Genomic DNA, 18,148 nt, shown 5'->3' on the forward strand with positions numbered 1-18,148 from the left:
CGTCCACTTTCTCGCCCTCTGACACCGACTACGGTCGGTCAAATTACCGGATAGTGCCCTGACCCCACACTGTGAGCTGGATCTCGTCCGATCGCCCGATTCGCTCCGCACGATCTCGATCGGACGTCCGGGATCGCTCCGTCGGTCTTAAATGCCGACGAAGCGGGAACATTTATGGAAACCACCCGGTGGTTTCTATAATCTCGGAGAGAGGAAAAAGGGACGTCGAATGGAATCGGAACGTTATGGAAAGGGCTTACGAGGAAAGAAAAAGTTCCGCGCCGTTGAAGTGGACGAAAATTATGGAGGGTATTTTAGGAATATTAAAAGAATACTGGGTTTTTATTTGTGTTTTTATTCGGCTGTCTTCTCTCGGGAATTATATTTTCTTTTGAGAATTTTTATTTTTTATTTTTTCGTTTTTCTGTTTTCCCTTTCGTCTCTGCTGTCTCGTCATATCTTCGTCCACTTCCACTCTCCTTCCCGAGCTTCCATTCTATTATTTTGGAGAGATTTTAGGGCTTTTTCAGTGTTTAGATTCGGTCGCGATCTCTCGAATCCAGTCGGCTGCTGGCAAGAGATCAGTGTTGCGAAGTTCCCTCCCGATTCAGCGTGATTTGGTCTCTCTTTTGGGAATTTTATCTCCTCCGGTCGCGGCTGCTGATTTCAGCTCTAGACTTGTCTTTTCTTCGATTGATTGGCATTGGGAAAAGGTTGAATTTGTCTGGTTGATAGCTGGTGCTTCTTTCGGGCCTCAGTATTGGGATTTGGAAAGGAATTGTTGATGATTTGAGGGGTTGTAGTAGTTCTTGGAGTTCCAGTGCTTGTTCACTTCAAGGTGTAAGAGAATAGAGGCATTGTTCAAGTCCAAGACGATCTTTGCTTTATGGTGGTCTGCCATCTTGCTTCAGGTATTTTGGGCAAATTTTAGCTTTCGAGTTTGCTGTTTCTTTATGAGCGTGTCAAATGTTTCAAGACTATTGTTATCCAAAAGTTGGGTCGATGTAAAAGCCATTTCTGCTTGTTAACTGTAATCTATCTTGCGGTCTGACCTCATAAAGATTTATTCTCGTTTGTTCTTCTGCATTGCATCCGCTTAGTCTTATGAGACGATTTGGAGGAATACATATGTTGTTGTCTCTGTTTACCAGTGTTTCATCTTGATCCCTCAACACATTGGCGAGGGATCTAGGTACCGGGCGAGTAGAATTTAAATTGGAATTTAGCTTTGAAGATTTTGTCAATGAAGCTCCTCGGATCAGTTCAGTCTATTCACCATTTCATGATTCTTCTTGGACTTGTTGTGTTGCTGTTTGCATATCAGTGTAAGGCCCAATCACCAGGTGCATCTTCAAGCTCTGCGAGTTCACTGAATGCTCTTCTTCAGGATTATGCTTACCATGCTCTTGTTCGTCCTCACACTGGAATTATCTATCCTGGTAATGTACCTTCGAATCTCACTGGTATCGAAATTGCAGCAGTAAGACTCAGAAGCGGGAGTTTAAGAAGGAGAAGAATGAGGTATAATGAATTTGAGATCCCGGCCGGCCTCATTGTGCAGCCCTATGTCAGAAGGCTGGTATTGGTGTATCACAATCTGGGTAACTGGTCCTCTTTCTACTACCCTCTTCCTGGTTATACCTACCTGACTCCTGTCCTTGGGATACTTGCTTATGATGCAACAAATTTGTCTGCGACTAACTTGCCAGAATTAAGCATTGTAGTTTCGGAATCATTCATTTCAATTAATTTTACCAATGTAACTCATGTTCTGCGTGGGGATGCTAGATGTGTGTGGTTTGATGTGAATGGCTCACCGGATTTCCAGAACTTGGTATCAAGCAATACCTGCTCAACATACCGTCTAGGGCACTTCTCCATTGTGATCAACTCCAGTGAGATAGCTCCTTCCCCAATGCCTAGTTCACCTCCAGGGCCGGTGACTACTCCTGGTGGTTCTAAGAACAGCAATGCTAAGGCATGGAAGATTGCCGGGGGTGTTGTTGGTGGTCTTGTGGCTCTAGCTGCCTTAATGCTACTTATTTATTGTATACGCCAGAGAAAGAATAAGAAGGTGGGGCAATTGGAGCAGCATGCAGATGCAGGGGTTTCTCTACAAACAGCAAGGGTTGGAAATACACAGATTCCTGTGGCTTCAGGGACACGGACACTGCCAGTCCTCGAGAATGAACTTGTTGCTTAAGTGCTATTGCTTTCTCCAGTTAAGGAACCACTTCAAGGATTGAACTTAGGAACTAGCTGAAGACCGTCTTTTCAAGTGTTTCATATGTATAGAACCAGAGGCTGCCATTGCTACGTTCCATGTTGTCCTGCATTGGCTGACATGGGTTGAACTCCGCATCATAGCTTATTTACGGTATCCATTCTTTTTGGTAAAGTTGTTTGTGTTCAAATGGCTCCAGTCATTATTTTCACTGTTCCAGTATTCTTATTGGTTAAAATGCCCTACTGTCACGTAGAAACCCACCAAGAATATGGTGTTTGTTGCAAACTGGAGAGCTTTTTATTATTTATTTGTTGGTTGTCATACTTAGAAAACTCTTGCTAATATAGCTGAGTTATCATTCATTTCGTGTTTCATGGCGCCATCAAATGGATTTGCTATGTGTTAATGATCAATCTCTCCTCACCGAGCTAGTAAAATACCTTGATAAGATGTGATCATTTTCTCGTTACCATGATAAGTCTTCATTCCATCATCCTATCTATTTCTGACTTTGTGCAATGCTTCTAGCTTTGTCACAAGTCTGACTTAATAGAACTACAATATGCTGGTTTTCCGAAACCAAAGTACAGCAATATTATTTTAGAAACTCGTAGAATTCATCAAAAGATTGCATGCTTGTTACTTCAATCATGAAAAGTTGAAAATTTCTTCTTGGCAATCACTTAGCCAGTTTTCTTTAGAATTATGTACCACTCAAGGGTCACAAAATAGTAATCATGTATCTCTAACCCCTATTTAAGATTATCAGTGAAAGAGACACAACTTCTCTATTTCATTCTCTTCCTAGATACTTCTTTTTCCATACTTGCAACATTTTGATTGTTTTGTCTTTAAAATAACAAAGTGGTAAACTTTTTGCATATGCAGATTCTGATAGTGAAATATTTCCTAGTCAAAATATTTCTGAATCCTTATTTTGGAATTTCTTATATCAAAAGATTGCAATCAGAGAAATTTGCTGGAATAACATTATGTATTTTTGCTAGTTACAAAGTTGTAGATTCTTAAGATTCAGACGTAGGAACTGGACATAGAGATGGACTGAATCATTTAATCCAATGACATTAGGAAAGCGATGAAAAGTATAGGAAGGAACGAGATGCTTGGGTTCTGGGAACCAGAAATGTTTGTTTTTTTCCTTTGAAAACAGGTCCGGAGTTGAACCGGTCAGCATCAGCAGGCTTTTTAATGAATAGTATGTATAACTTCCAACTGTTTATATTGGGGCTGATTAAATTTGTCTCCCGTGCTTGTTTGTTTTAATAAATTTATGTTGAACTTTAGAAATTAATAATAAATTTCTCAGCGGTGAGCAAAGTTTAAAATGTCAAATCGTGTCGAAGTTACTGGTTCAGTGTCGGTAGTGGATTGTAATTGAAGAAGAAAGGAGATAAAATATAAATAGAAGACATTGTCTACTTTCTATGTGGTATCATGTTTCATTGATTATATTTCGAGCATTTCGTACAATATGATAGAGTTGATAGATTTAAGTTTTTTGTAGACTTGTTTAAACATTTAATTTTATTATTAGCATTAAATTACTGGAAACAAGCACACAATTCTGGTTCAACCTTGGTGTTTTTCTCCTGTCTAGCAGCACAATGCAAAGGTTCCAAAAGGTTGTGTATTCTTTTCTATCTTGAGCATTCAGCAATTGCTTTACTAGTGGCTGAGACGTCCTCCAGTTCTACTTCTAAATTAAGCAGAATCCGACAGACAAAAAAGTAAACACAATTGATGGTGAAATATTCCTAATATTTCTGCTAATGAAGGGATAGATGGTGAATCTTGGTGTTCATGGTTTGGTGGCGATTCAATTTTATCAAACGACAGAACAATCCAAGTCGGTAAGCAGCTCAGCGCACGGCAGAAAGGCCGAGTTTTAGGAGTTGAGGTTCGATAGACTCTCGATTCATAAAATCAATGTTAGAGAGTAGCGCGAGAGCTCCAACACTCGAGTTATTTGGAGTTCGAGTAGGGAGCTCAGCAAGCTTGAACTTGTTGGACAACTTTGAAACCGTAGGTAAAACCTCCCTTTATCTCATTGTGGATCGGTGACGAGGGGCGCTTAGATGAGCGAAATCATTTTTGCTTCATTTGATCGCGCAATCAAAGGCCACACCCAAGTCGTACGAGCAGGGATTCTAACCAATCAGGCCATGGGATCGACCCGGCTGCAGTGCTGTTAGCACAGGAGATTTTTTAATATTTTTTAAAAAAAAGTGATGTGCCATTTAATATTTTTTGAAATTTAGATGCGCCTTTAATATTTTCATGTATGCGAAGTTGCATTCCTGGACAGGATCCACATCGCCGAGAATTTATTTGACGTCAAATGTAGCTGGTGTGGCTGACTTGGCTGGGACCATCCTCCCCCCTCATCTGCACCTGCAATTTACAGCATCAAATTTAATATTTAATTTTTTTAATTGACATTAAATATTCAATATATGCTGATTAATTCGTCAAAACTAAAATTCGATAAAAAATAAAAAAAGATGCTCATTGTACCAGGTCAAATATTTAACTTTGTACGTACTAAGTGCCTAACCAACATTTTCATTAGGATGGCTGAGATGAGTCAACTTTGTATTCATGATGCGTCAAGAACATTGATCTCATAATAGATCAAGACTGTTGTTGAACATTTCCTCGTGACATTAATTTATTACGGCAGCAAACGCGCTCGAAATAAAATAAAGATATTTTAAAAATATGAAATGTTTTTTAAATATTTTTTAAAAATAGAGCTTTTGGAGGATAAAACGGACCTTTTTTATTTTCTATTTACTATTTATTATCTCAAACGACTGAATTTAAAAAAAAAATCTGATGTTCATTTTAATGCTATCAACGAGGTAAAAAAATTATAATGTTTTACTATAAAATTATTTTTTAAATCAGTTTATATACATCGACTATGATTATTAGTTCCGTTTGCAATCCAACGGACATCTCAACAAATTGATAATCCTACAAAATTCAGATGTATTTTTCTTAAATAAATAAAATCTTTTTAAAAACCCAAAAAAATAACGTAACCTGAAATGTTTTGAGTCTTTTGACTACTCGAACTTTTACATCCAGCTCCAAATATTTTATTTATTCTAAAATTTAAACCAAATGATTGAGTCATATTTTGTCTCACGATCCGACTAACTACTCAGAGCATTTTGATAACTTGTGGCAAAGAAAAATTATAGGAGCAAAGTGGCATTTTCTCAAGGACAACCTCAGAGTTAAAAAAGGTAAAATTTTGTACGGATATGCCTGAAGTCTAGTTTTCCAAAGTATAGGGTGCGAAAAGGATATTTAGGAGCCAAAATAAAATTTTATCCCGAACTAAATTACTTCAGTGTCCTCTTCTTTACTTGATTCCTCAGTCAATCTCTTCTCCCCGTTTTCCTTTTTTCGCGAGAAATTGCGGCGTAAACTGCGAGCAGCAGCGAATCGAGAGAGCCTCCTCATCAATGGAGCGCGGAGCGGATGCAGGGTTCGACCTTCGCGGAAGCGACGGCGTATTTCGAAGAGGGGAGTTCTAATTCCTTCTCCGCGCTTTCATGGAGTGCTGAAGCTGTGGTCTTTGCAGCAATGCCGCTGGTTTTCCTCTGCGTTCTCTAGATTTTCTTTCCTCAACCTGCTTCGATTTCAGCTCCTGTTCCCCTTCTTATTCTCATTCCGTGCCTTCTCCAGCGGTTGATCTTGTTCGGTTAGACGTAAGTTTAGGTTTTGGAGATCTGGGGACGAAGTCGTGCGTAACAACTCCGAGTTCGCGTCGGATTCGAGATTCCTTTCAGTCGAGGCGCTCGATAGTTGGGGTTCAACTTCAGATCTTCTCCTTCGGAGGTGCCAGTCTTAGAATACGGTGAGTAAAATCTAAGTCGGCGTTTGGCTTCGACTATTTTTCGCTTTCCAAAACCTCTACTTCATTTTCCTTTGTTTCTGAGGAAGAAATATTTTCACTTCAAAATTGATTATTCTTTTGAAAGATAATTAATGGGGATACTGAAACAATTAACCTATTTGAAGCTGAATCAGATGGAGTTATAGTCCTGGTTTGCTTGTCACTGTGTAGTAATGTGTTTAATGCTTTAACTGTTGGTATACTATGAGCCAAAAGCCATGTAATGGGAACTATTAAATCCTATAGTGGCTTCCTTCTTCAAAGTTCCAACCTTTCTCCTTGGTTGAAAAAGTTAAAGCGTCTCTTTCTTTTGATAAGTGGAATATGCTTCTGCTTTAGCTTTTGATAATGCACTATACAGAAGTCGTTTCTTTTGATAAGCATCTCTTTCTTTAGAGTTTCTTTTCAGTGTACTTGCATTTGATGGGTTGAAGCTTGAATATGGAGTAGGCTTTCTCAGTTCTTATAGTCTCTCCTTTTTTCTTGCAGGTATTTGCTTTCCTTTTTTTTATCTCTGAATAAAAGTATACATTTTCTTGAATCCACTTCAATTGGTGGTGCTTTCGATCTGGAAATCTCATGATCTTAATCTTTGAAAATGATTAAGGAATCTTAGCAATTAATACAGAAGAAAAAGACAATGGGCATACATTCATGATTGAGAGAGGGATGATACTTAACAGTGGTCCCCTTCTTAGCAGTTAGCAATAGCTAGGAAATAACTAGTGGTTGTCACCTGTTGTCACCATTTAATTCTTAAAAGAGAGAATGAATGCTTTCCGGAGAGTGAATGCAATTTGATTTATGCCAGGATTTATCTAGTTGATCTGTCATCAAAATCACAAAGATTTTAAATTATGGACAAAATTATCTTGCTGGTCATATATGTTAATTTTTTCTGCTACAATTGAAAAGAAGCTATTTGTTCTGATATTTGTTCAAACTTTTCATTCTATTCCTTCTTCTTTCCCTTTGGATAATCTTTGATGAAGCTGTTTATTTATGATACTTATTTCAAGGCTTGGTCTTAATTCTTTTTCTTTTCCTTTTTCAGTGAAGCTGGACAGGAGAACCCCTAAATTTGACTACTGAATAGACTCATCATGTTCTTTATGCCCTTTTCTTAATTGATTACTTCTGATGGATTACTTTGTGGCTCTCATAGCACTTCCTTTGATTGTTTTCTTATTTTTCCCACCATTTGTGATTTGCAACTTAATCTCAGATGAGCAAGCACTTTTAGACTTTGCAACTTCCATCCCTCATGGCCGTAAACTTAACTGGAGTTCTGAGAACCCAATTTGCTCCTCATGGGTTGGAGTAACATGCACACCTGATAATACTAGTGTGCGCACTCTTCGGCTGCCAGCAATTGGCCTTTTTGGGATGATCCCCACTAATACACTTGGAAGACTTGATGCCCTTGAAGTCTTAAGCCTTCGATCCAACCGCCTTATGGCTAATCTCTCTTCAGATGTTTCATCCATTCCTTCTTTGCATTTTCTGTACCTTCAACATAATAATTTATCTGGATTCATTCCTTCTTCACTATCTTCAAATCTTACATTTCTTGATCTCTCCTACAATTCCTTCCTTGGAGAAATTCCAGTGACAATCCAGAATCTTACTCACCTTACTGCGCTGTTACTCGAGAACAATTTGTTGTCTGGACCCATCCCTGACATTGAACTCCCAATGCTTAAACATCTGAATCTGAGTAATAACAACCTTAGCGGACCCATACCACAATACCTCCAAAAGTTTCCATCGGAATCTTTTCTTGGTAACCCTTTACTCTGCGGAACTCCTTTAACAGCATGCTCTGCTATATCTCCTCCAGGAGTACCTAAAAAAACCAAAAAAAGCTTTTGGAAAAGACTGAGCACAGGTGTCATTATTGGAATTGCTGCAGGTGGATCGGCACTTCTGATTTTACTCATCATTTTAGTCCTATTCTGTTTCTTCACGAGGAAATCTGCAGAAGGTAACAGAAAACCGAAAGGAAAGGGAGCTCTTGGTGCAAGGAGTGAGAAAACTGAGTACAGCAGTAGTGCACAGGAGGCAGAGAAGAATAAGTTGAGTTTCTTCGAGGGATGCACGTATAATTTTGACTTGGAGGATCTATTAAGAGCTTCTGCTGAAGTTCTTGGTAAGGGAAATCACGGGACTACATACAAAGCAGTTCTAGAAGATGGTACAACAGTAGTTGTGAAGAGGTTGAAAGAAGTTATCATTGGAAAGCGGGAGTTTGAACAACAAATGGAAATAATAGGAAGGTTCAGGCCTCACCCTAATGTAGTCCCACTGCGAGCTTATTATTACTCCAAAGATGAGAAGCTTCTTATATATGATTATCTTCCTTCTGGCAACATCTCCTCTCTTTTACATGGTACATGTTTCTTTTAACTCCATGTCTTTGCACTGATAATGCCTTTTAACATAATAAATAAACACAAGTGATCTGAGAAATCATGGATAAGAAATTGCTGCAGCATTTAATCAACTATAAGAGGCAAGTAACATATACTGGCCTCCGATTAATCTAACTAGTGAATATTTACAGATTTCTACTGCTCAAAATTGTTGGATATGAGCTGTGGTCACAGGAACAATCAAAATGTAAATAGTTATATTGATCTTGTTGAATTGGAATGGAGCCCATTCCATCCTTAATTGAACATGGTACAAGAGTAGAGCTCACCTAGCTCTAATAAGATGTTAAATTTGGGTGGAACTCATTCCATACCAAAATAAGATGGAACCAGCTCCACCCTAATTCAACATGTAGTAAATCTAGACCTACATCTCTGAGTTATGATGGATGTTAGAAGAATTGTTGAATCTAGGAATCTTCATGCTCATTACTGACAAATACGATCATTGTATATGTTTATGTGTTAAGAGGGTGTAGCCCTTTTATTGACAAAATGAGCTTCACCTCAATTTAACTAAACTCCACCACACCTAATATTGGTGGGATCAATGTTCTTGAGCTCAACCACACCTATTTTGTGTTGATAATTCCAAATTCTAAACCAATGCACTAAACAATCTTTGTTCGATAATTCATTTTCTAGTCCCTTAATAGTAGCTTAAAAATAGTAAAAAAAAAATATTTTATTTTTGAAATATCATAAAATAATAAAGGACTAAGTATAATTTGGATGGTGGCAGCTCATGTTTTTCCAATGATTTGGGGTACCCTTCAGGGTTTTATAGAGCTAGATATTCTTAAGGAAGGCTATATCTAAGTTATTATTTTGTTGATTATGTCAAAGTAGAGTTTTTCTTTGGGGCAATTCTAATGTCTCATATAAATAGCAGGAAGTAAGAGTGCTGGAAAGGCTCCCTTGGACTGGGAGTCCAGGGTGAAGATTGCTCTTGGAGCTGCACGCGGCATAACACACCTTCATACTGATGGTGGGGGCAAATTCATCCATGGAGACATCAAATCCAACAATGTACTGCTAACCCAGGAATTTGATGCATGTGTGTCTGATTATGGCCTTGCCCCATTAATGAGCACTTTGGCGACAGCATCCAAAGTTGTGGTGGGCTATCGAGCACCAGAAGTCATCGAGATCAAGAAGTACTCTCACAAATCTGATGTATACAGCTTTGGTGTGTTGCTATTGGAGATGCTCACTGGAAAAGCCCCACTGCAGTCTCCAGGACGCGATGATGTTGTGGATCTGCCGAGATGGGTCCAATCCGTGGTACGGGAAGAGTGGACTGCTGAAGTATTTGATGTGGATCTTATGAGACATCAGCACATTGAGGAAGAGATGGTTCGAATGCTTCAGATTGCAATGGCTTGTGTTTCAAAAGTTCCAGACCAGCGACCTAAAATGGAGGAAGTGATCAGAATGATCGAGGATGTCCGTCTCTCTGACTCAGAGAACAGACCATCCTCGGACAAGTCAAAAGATGACAATGTCCCAACACCACAAGCAGAGACAGAGACAGAGATCACAACGTAGAAGTTTAGACATTAGGCTTTGCTTGGGATTTAATTCTGCAAGTTTCTTTGTTTAAATTGATATTGATGTTTGGTGAAGTTTGTTTCAAAGGATGTTTGGGCATCACCATGTATTTATGCCTAGGAGGTAAACCAATCTCTGCTCATTTGGTTAATTTTTTCTCTTTGCTATTTTATTTTCAGATGGATATTAATAAACATTTATGTTAGTTTTTGTTTGGTGTCTACATACTCATTGTTCTTGACATCTAATTTTATTGCTTCATTGACATCTAATTTTATTACCTTACAGATTTTGTTAGTCTCATTATTTTTCAACACAGGATTCAGATTTTCTACCATGGACAAGTCAGAACGCCGTTTTTTTTATTGAATTGTAAAAAGATTTACTATATTGAATTTTTATTTAAAAGGTGTCTATTCTCACGTAAAATGATATAAATATTTTTTTATGCATTGTTTGCTTCTGGCACATGCATGTTTTTAATACACGCATCTCCTGCCTATAGTCCTGTTTAAATCTTGATTTGAGATTGTATTGAAGCAGCTATGTCATCAGAGCTGTTATATAGTTATAGTTATAACAGTTAGCCTAAACCCTAACTCTTACAATATAAAAAATAATTTTAATAAAGATAATCAAAGTTCTTTGGAATTTTCGAAAAGGCTTGAAATGATATTTTTTTGAATTTAAGATTAAGTCGTTATGGATTGAGAAACTAATATAATGGGTGTATTTTTTAGTTCATTTCTGATAAACTATATTTTTTAGTTCATTTCTGATAAACTAATATGAGTTCGGGTCGAAAAGTTAATTCGATATGTGCATCTTTGAATTTGTTTCTAGAGCGATAAATGAATCAAACGTTCGTAAACAAATTTGGTGTTCAACTTGATAAGAGCTTGTTTATGTTCGTTTAATATACATAAGATTAATTAAACAAACAAGCTTGAACAGCTTGTTAAACTAAATAAACGAGCTTGAACATATATGTGTTCAGCTCGTTAACGTTCGTGAATATAGTTCATGAACAATATTCACAAATCATATTAATTAATAAAATTCTTTTCAATATACTAAATAAACAATAAAATAAAATAAAATAAAATAAATAAATTAATTAAATTATTAAGATCAATAATCAATCAAACAACCAAAAGTTCCAAATAATCAAACAAGCTTGAATTGAGAGCTTGATAACATCTAAATGAACTAAGGTAGAACCAAGCTCAAGCCAAGCTCGAATCAAACTTGAATTGAGAGCTTGATAACATCTAAACGAACCAAACTCAAACTAAGCTTCAAACAAACTCAAACTCATAAAAAATAAAACAAACCAAGCTTGAATACTCATTTCAAAAGCTTAATTCATTTTAAGCTCAGCTCGACTCGACTTGGTTACCTTATCAAACAAACGTGAACACCCTAAAATTTGACTCGGCTCGACTTATTTACCGCCCTATTCATTTCTGCTAAACTAATCCGAGTGGTCTAAAAACTAATCAGATGTGAGTTTTTCAATTATCAACGAGTCTTATTAAATTCTCCCAAAAAAACCTAATTAAATTTTGTCTTATTCTTTCAATTGGAAATTATGACTTTGTTAAAAAACTTGGTGTAGTAGTAACTAAGAGAGTTTGACGAAAGGATAGTCTTATGAATTAGAAATATCTGGTTAACAATCTGTCAGTCTAATTATGAAAATAAATCTAAAAATCCTTTGTTAACACATTAACTCACTAATCTCAGTTGTAGTTATAGCAGCTATGAAATCATAGTTACTATAATTATTATAATTATGATAGACTAGCTACGATTTCATAACCACTACATAGTTGTACATTACAAAGAGAATAATGATTAGTGGCCAAAAATTTCAATTGCAATTATTTTGGTCGTTGATGTCATATAGCGATGAAAATTTCTTTAGATCACTTAATATATTGACAGAATTTAATCTCCGTTACTAATATTAGGAACGAAAATAAAAATATGTCGCTAACATTAGCGACGGAAAATTTATTAGTGATCCCATGAGTCATCCGAAATGGTAAGTGGTGGCATGCTTGCCACATGAGGTTGCGGGGTCGAACCGCAGGGCTGTCGGGGCATAAATCTCTGGACCCTGTACAACTCATCTCACCACCACTTGTCCTCTCGGCTGCCGTAATTTACCTCCCCCATGATGACTTGGGGTCGGGTGCGGCGGGAACACTAGGGCGCAAACGATTTCATCTTTTGCCACGTGATGCATTCACATTCAATATTCACAATCACATTCAAACACAGCAACATTAATGTTTAACGTTTAAACATAATATAATTCAAATCCATTACATCCCAACTCAAATCTCAAAAACTAATATATTCATTATCTTATCATAATATGATAGGTTATTAAAAAAAAAGCAACTATATTATATTTTCTATTTTGTAACCATCCTGCTTATATATAAATTTAAACTTTAAATTACTTGTCAAAAATATTTAAAAACTGATTAACACAACTTTGATATGCTTTAAACACAATAATACGAATATAGTATCAAATCCAGTTCTTCAAGTGCTGACTTTTTATTGTATTATTTCTAAAAAGATATAATACAATTAGAGTTGTGCATATATACTATTAAAATTAACAAAACCATTTTTAATGTTTTATAAGTTATAAACAAAAATATTAAGTTGAAGGTCGACATACCTTAGAAACTATTTATCAGGAGCGTTGGGGTCTTAAGTCTTATGTAAGTCAAAACGATGTGGCGTTTGAAAATTTAGAGTCTATCTATCTATGAATTCTTGTAGTTGCTCCTCTACTAACGTCTTGATCCAAGCTTCCATCTAGAGATGGTAATGGGTCGAATTCAAGTTAGATTTCATATCCTTTGTCCCCATACTCATCGAATATCAGATATCCATCTTCATACTCATACCCATTAATGAATCAGATATCTTCTATGCTAATAATTTTTTTCCATCTAACTATCATTATTTAACAAAAGTATATTGAAATTAATATCATATTAAAAAAATAAAATATAATTAAAAAATAGATTAAATATTTATATAACCTACTCCCAATATCAATAAAAATAGTTAGTGGATTTGGAGAAAAAAAATTCTTTTATATATATAATTTAATCAGTCAGACATTGGATATTGATAATTCCTCTTTACCCTCTTCCATTCGGGCCAGACATCGAATCTTCCATTGGGTTCGAAGAAAATTATCATCCCTACTTCCAGCGATTGGTCACTACTGATCCAAGATTGCTCTAATGTTGTGACTCAATCCCTCAATTCTTGATTTTCTTATATTAACGCTTCCACTTCAGTATATAAAGAATTGAGATTGCCCCCGAGTCTAGGAGCCATCACACTATTATACATGACTTTTTCTTGGGAGCCAAGGCTGTAGAGGAAGTTCTTTTTTCCTTCCACCGACAATGTCATAATATATATCATCTAGTACACTATAACTCCTCTCTCACTATAGCAGGCTGAGATGCCTGAGCAACTCGATCAGTGAATGAAATCCTATATATAAAAAATATTATTAATATCTAATATACAATTAATAAAGCTAGTAATTATTAAATGTGAATGGTAATAAAATTTATATTCTTACATCTATGACCTTTGATCGAGCATCGACAAAAGTATCATCCTTTTTTGTGTATTGCGAAATACCTCCCAACAAGTGAAACGTCTCTATAAAGTATCAACTTTCATGCACAATTTTTTTTATAACATAAAATAAGTTCATTAATAATTAAAAAAAAATCTAATATAACTTTATAGTAAACTTACCAATTCTATTGCATGTTCTATATTTAATCGTGATCCAGCCATATGCTTTGTGGATCGAGTGCTTAGGACAATGACCTCAGTAATTCTATTGTTTTGAGCAGTTGATGAATTTTATTACCATTTTTTTTACAACACAAGTGTTCTTCCATGCATCCCAAATCTCATCTGGTACATGGGATGACCTTGTTTTATTCATTCTCCACTTATATAACAAATCTTTGTATAGTTTTACACAATAATTATTCTATATTTCCTTAAATCGTGCCTCGTGTCCTGACTCTTAAATATATTTTTTTTGCAATAATATCGAGAAAATTAGTTTAAAAGGATATTATGTTATACAATATCAATAATATCCAAATCACTTGTCAAAACAATTTTATAATAATTTTTTTTAAGATCTTAGTCTACATGCTTCCATATAGAACCAAAAACACTAACGCTCTTTAAATTTTTTACTTATAAATAATAATCAAATGAACAATAATGTCTTATATGGTAGAACTAGTAAGATTTACATGTAAAAAGTAAACATATCTTAAAATTTAATCATTATTTTAATCTAAATCATTAACATTAATATTTTATAAGTCTTCATCACTAGACTCTATTAGTACATCAAGCTCCTACATATATACATATGATAAATAATAATCAAATCAGAACAATAATATCTTATATGGTAGAACTAGTAAGATTTACATGTAAAAAGTAGACATATCTTAAAATTTAATCATTATTTTAATCTAAATCATTAACATGAACATTTTATAAGTCTTCATCACTAGACTCTATTAGTACATCAAGCTCCTCAGTGTTAGACATCTCTCTATCATTTATTTTCTCATAAGTGACATTTACATCTACAAGTAATTGAGATGTAGATTAAATTTATGAATCCACTAAATATATCTCTACTTCCTCATTTTGAAATACGTCATAGTTTTGGGCCATCATAGAGTTCGACATTTCTATAATCGAGTGAGGCTTTATTCGATAAACTACTAACCATTCACTATATCTTCTTCTCTTCATCGGGTATTCAATATAGAAAACTTGACCGGCTTGTACCATAACAATGAAGGGTTCAAACTTATTGAATCTTTTGTTTGCATGAAGTTCAACTAAATTATAGTTTGAATGTGTTCTAGCACTTGTTCTTAGAGTCAGATCATACCATGAACATTTGAATAACATACACCTTTTTTATGGGTAAAGCAGGATATTCAACTTCAATGATTTCGCCAAGTTTACCATAGTAATCAAATTCAATATTAGTATTGTTGAAAGATCCTTTTACGTAAACACCTGAATTATAGGTCAGTGTGTATGAATCACGTTATGCTACATGAAATTTAAAGTCATTAACATAGTAATTAGAGTAGATTTTGTAGGTGCAGCGGAGGCCGGCAAGAGGGGGGTGAATTGCTTCTGAAAAAATTAAAACGATACCCTCCACGGATCTTTCAACTCAAAAGTAAAGCAACTATAATAAAATTAATAGCAGAAATAAAAGGAGACAGAAATTAACCTGTTTACAACCAAGAGAGTTGTTGATCCAAGGCAGTAAGAAAAACGCAGTAAGAAAACTCCTTTGCTGAAGGCGGAGAAGCCTTTTACACACTTAAAACGCTCACTAGTTGCTAGAAAGGACTATATAATTGATTGCTTGAGTTGTTTTGAATTCCTAGCTCTAGGGGTCCTTTTATAGCCCTTGGAAATTCTATCTCGGAGGTCCAGGGCGCCTCCAACAGAGGTCCAAGGCACCTCCAAGGGGTGAGCGGATAAAACTTTATCCATAGCTCAAAACGGTCACTTTGACCAGTTGGAGGCGCCTCCAACAGGACTGGAGGCGCCTCCAACAGGACTGGAGGTAGGGGTGATCACGGATCGGGTTGGTTCGGTTATTGGGATAAAAAACTATCCGACCCTATTAGATCAGATAATATAATATCAGGACCTACATCCGGCCTTATATCCGGCGGTTCTTATGTATCAGATATCCAATGAGTTGTTATTTATTTGGATATCCGACCCTATATCCAATGAAATATAAAATATAAATATAAGTACAACAAAAAAATAAAATATTTTAAAATGATAATAGACATTACTCATTATACGTTGTAGCAGCTAATCGAAAATAGCTAGTATAACATGTAGCAGCTTATCGGCAGTAGCTGCTACAACGTGTAGCAGCTTATCAACAGTAGTTGCTACAAGTAGGGGTGATCACGGATCGGGTTGGTTCGGTTATTGGCATAAAAAATTATCCGACCCTACTACATCAAATAATGCAATATCAGGACCCTACATCCGGCTCTATATCCGGCGGATTATTTTTTTTCGGTTCGGTTCGGGTCGGTATAAGCGGGTTGGTCGATTTGACGGGTTGACTGCTCACCCCTAGTTTGAGGCGCCTCCAAGGTGGAGGCGCGCCTTAAGCTGCATTTCCAGCTTTTGCTTCTTTTGCTTCGGCTTCCGATGCTCTATTCTTTTGGGTGATTTCGCCAACCGAAATAGGGCTCACCCGAACCCAACTTCTGGCCTTCCTCGAGCAGCCTTCCTCCCCGGCTTAACGTCCCTCGAACGTCGTGCACGTTCTTCTCGCCCACCGGTGTACTCTTCCGCAACTCTCTCGTCCTTCGGACGCACCATGCCCGTCGGCTCCCTTCCCGTGCCGTCCTTCTCGCTAGCTGCGTCTTCCGCTCGACTTCTTGCGCTCCTAAGCTCCTGCACACTCAGACACAGGGATCAAACACTAAGCAGGACCTAACCAACTTGGTTGATCACATCAAAACTATCACGGGGTCCAGCAATCTTCCCTTTTTGATGTGCATCAACCCAAGTTCAAGTTAGGGTAAAAACAGACACAAAAAGTAATTTTAAAGAAAATTACTAAACTAACATGTTAAGTATGAATTTACAATAAATAAAATTGCAACACAGTGTAGAAAAATATTTAAAAAATTCTAATTTTCCTAACTCCCCCTAAACTTGTATTAATCAACTTGTACTAATTTCTCCCCCTTTGATCACAGTAAAAACGGGGTAAGAGTATAACATAAAAAAAATATGTATCAGATTTTTAAGTTGAAAGAAAAAAAAAAATCCTAAGTTAATTGTATTTTTAGAATTTTTCAAAAAATTCTAAGTTAAATTAATTTTTAGAATTTTCTAGAAATAATTTCTAAGTCAAGAATTAATTTTAAAAAAAACTTTCAAAGCATTATTTAATTTTAGTTTAATACTTTTTCAGAAAGTTAATTAAATATTTTATTTCAATATTTTAGCCTCCAGGTCGTAGCGAGGCACTAGACCTTCTTGGTTATTGGAGCAACAACCACTTCCTTAGACAAAGCTTCATAAAGAAATTTAACATTTAATTTTTCTTCTGAGAGCTTTAATTAAATTAATTTAGTATAGATTTCGGAACCCAATAGAGGTTCCTTCCTACTGAATTAATCAGATACTTAGGGGGTATATAATTCTTGGGCACTCTTCTAGGTTGACCCTAATGGTTTCTAATGTACCAATTTAATTTTCCATAACTTCTAATTTTTTATTTTGGAAATTTATTTAAACATGCATCAGATTTCAATTTTTCAATTTCTAATTTTAATTTATCATTTTCTGATTTTATACTATCGTACATCTCAAGTGGACATGCTTTTGCTAATTTCATTTTCAATTCTTTATTTTCTTTTTCTAATTCGAATAAGTCTTTAGAAAGAAATTTAATAAAGCGAAAAGACTGAGTCGGGGTTAGATTGCGTACCTGACTTGGTGAGGCTCCCCCTTCACTACAGCTTTCCTCTTCTGATGTTCCTCCCCCTTCATCGATACTCATCTCTGAGCTTGACTCTTCTTCCAGCTGATGGTTAGCTATTAGAGCTAACCCCGAGAATTCTTCGACGTCTGATTCGGAGGATGAGTCTGACCAAGTGGCCTTCAGGTTCTTGTGTTTGGAGGAATCTGGTTTCTTGTACTTGGTCTTTGCCTTCTCCTTTTGCTTGCTCTTCAATTTCGGGCAGTCATCCTTGATGTGCCCTTCTTCATTGCAGTTGTAGCAACGAGTCGTTCTTCTTTTTCTCTCATGCCTCTGCGATCTAAATTTGTTAGATTTAAAAAATTTATTGAAGCGTCTTACCAGTAGTGCCGCTTCTGATTCGTCAACCGAGGCTTCGGAGTTAGAACTGTTCA

General features: G+C 36.2%; 2 protein-coding genes across 7 annotated transcripts; both read left to right on the forward strand.

Annotated features, from left to right (window-relative positions):
- Positions 1-416: 416 nt before the first annotated feature.
- Positions 417-3,653, forward strand: LOC122027648. Of its 3 annotated transcripts, none has more exons than XR_006124480.1 (2): positions 417-2,377; positions 3,235-3,653. XR_006124480.1 is itself a non-coding variant. In XM_042586644.1 (1 exon), exon 1 carries the CDS (start codon positions 1,244-1,246, stop codon positions 2,201-2,203), a length of 960 nt encoding a protein of 319 aa, XP_042442578.1. In that variant the 5' UTR covers positions 417-1,243; the 3' UTR covers positions 2,204-2,589. The 3 variants fall into 3 exon arrangements, 1 of the variants encoding a protein (XP_042442578.1); XR_006124481.1 differs by having other exon boundaries at positions 3,317-3,651; XM_042586644.1 differs by lacking the exon at positions 3,235-3,653 and having other exon boundaries at positions 417-2,589.
- Positions 3,654-5,611: 1,958 nt separating this feature from the next.
- LOC122026995 (probable inactive receptor kinase At5g58300) lies at positions 5,612-10,348 on the forward strand. Of its 4 annotated transcripts, XM_042585773.1 has the most exons (5): positions 5,612-5,851; positions 5,945-6,116; positions 6,552-6,644; positions 7,210-8,544; positions 9,477-10,348. In XM_042585773.1, exons 4-5 carry the CDS (start codon positions 7,296-7,298, stop codon positions 10,133-10,135), a joined length of 1,908 nt encoding a protein of 635 aa, XP_042441707.1. In that variant the 5' UTR covers positions 5,612-5,851; positions 5,945-6,116; positions 6,552-6,644; positions 7,210-7,295; the 3' UTR covers positions 10,136-10,348. The 4 variants fall into 4 exon arrangements, with proteins under 4 accessions (XP_042441707.1, XP_042441704.1, XP_042441708.1 ...); XM_042585770.1 differs by lacking the exon at positions 6,552-6,644; XM_042585774.1 differs by lacking the exon at positions 6,552-6,644 and having other exon boundaries at positions 9,480-10,348.
- Positions 10,349-18,148: the final 7,800 nt, after the last annotated feature.

This window comes from Zingiber officinale, chromosome 10A, assembly GCF_018446385.1.
Source record: "Zingiber officinale cultivar Zhangliang chromosome 10A, Zo_v1.1, whole genome shotgun sequence".
Taxonomy (NCBI): Eukaryota; Viridiplantae; Streptophyta; class Magnoliopsida; order Zingiberales; family Zingiberaceae; genus Zingiber; species Zingiber officinale.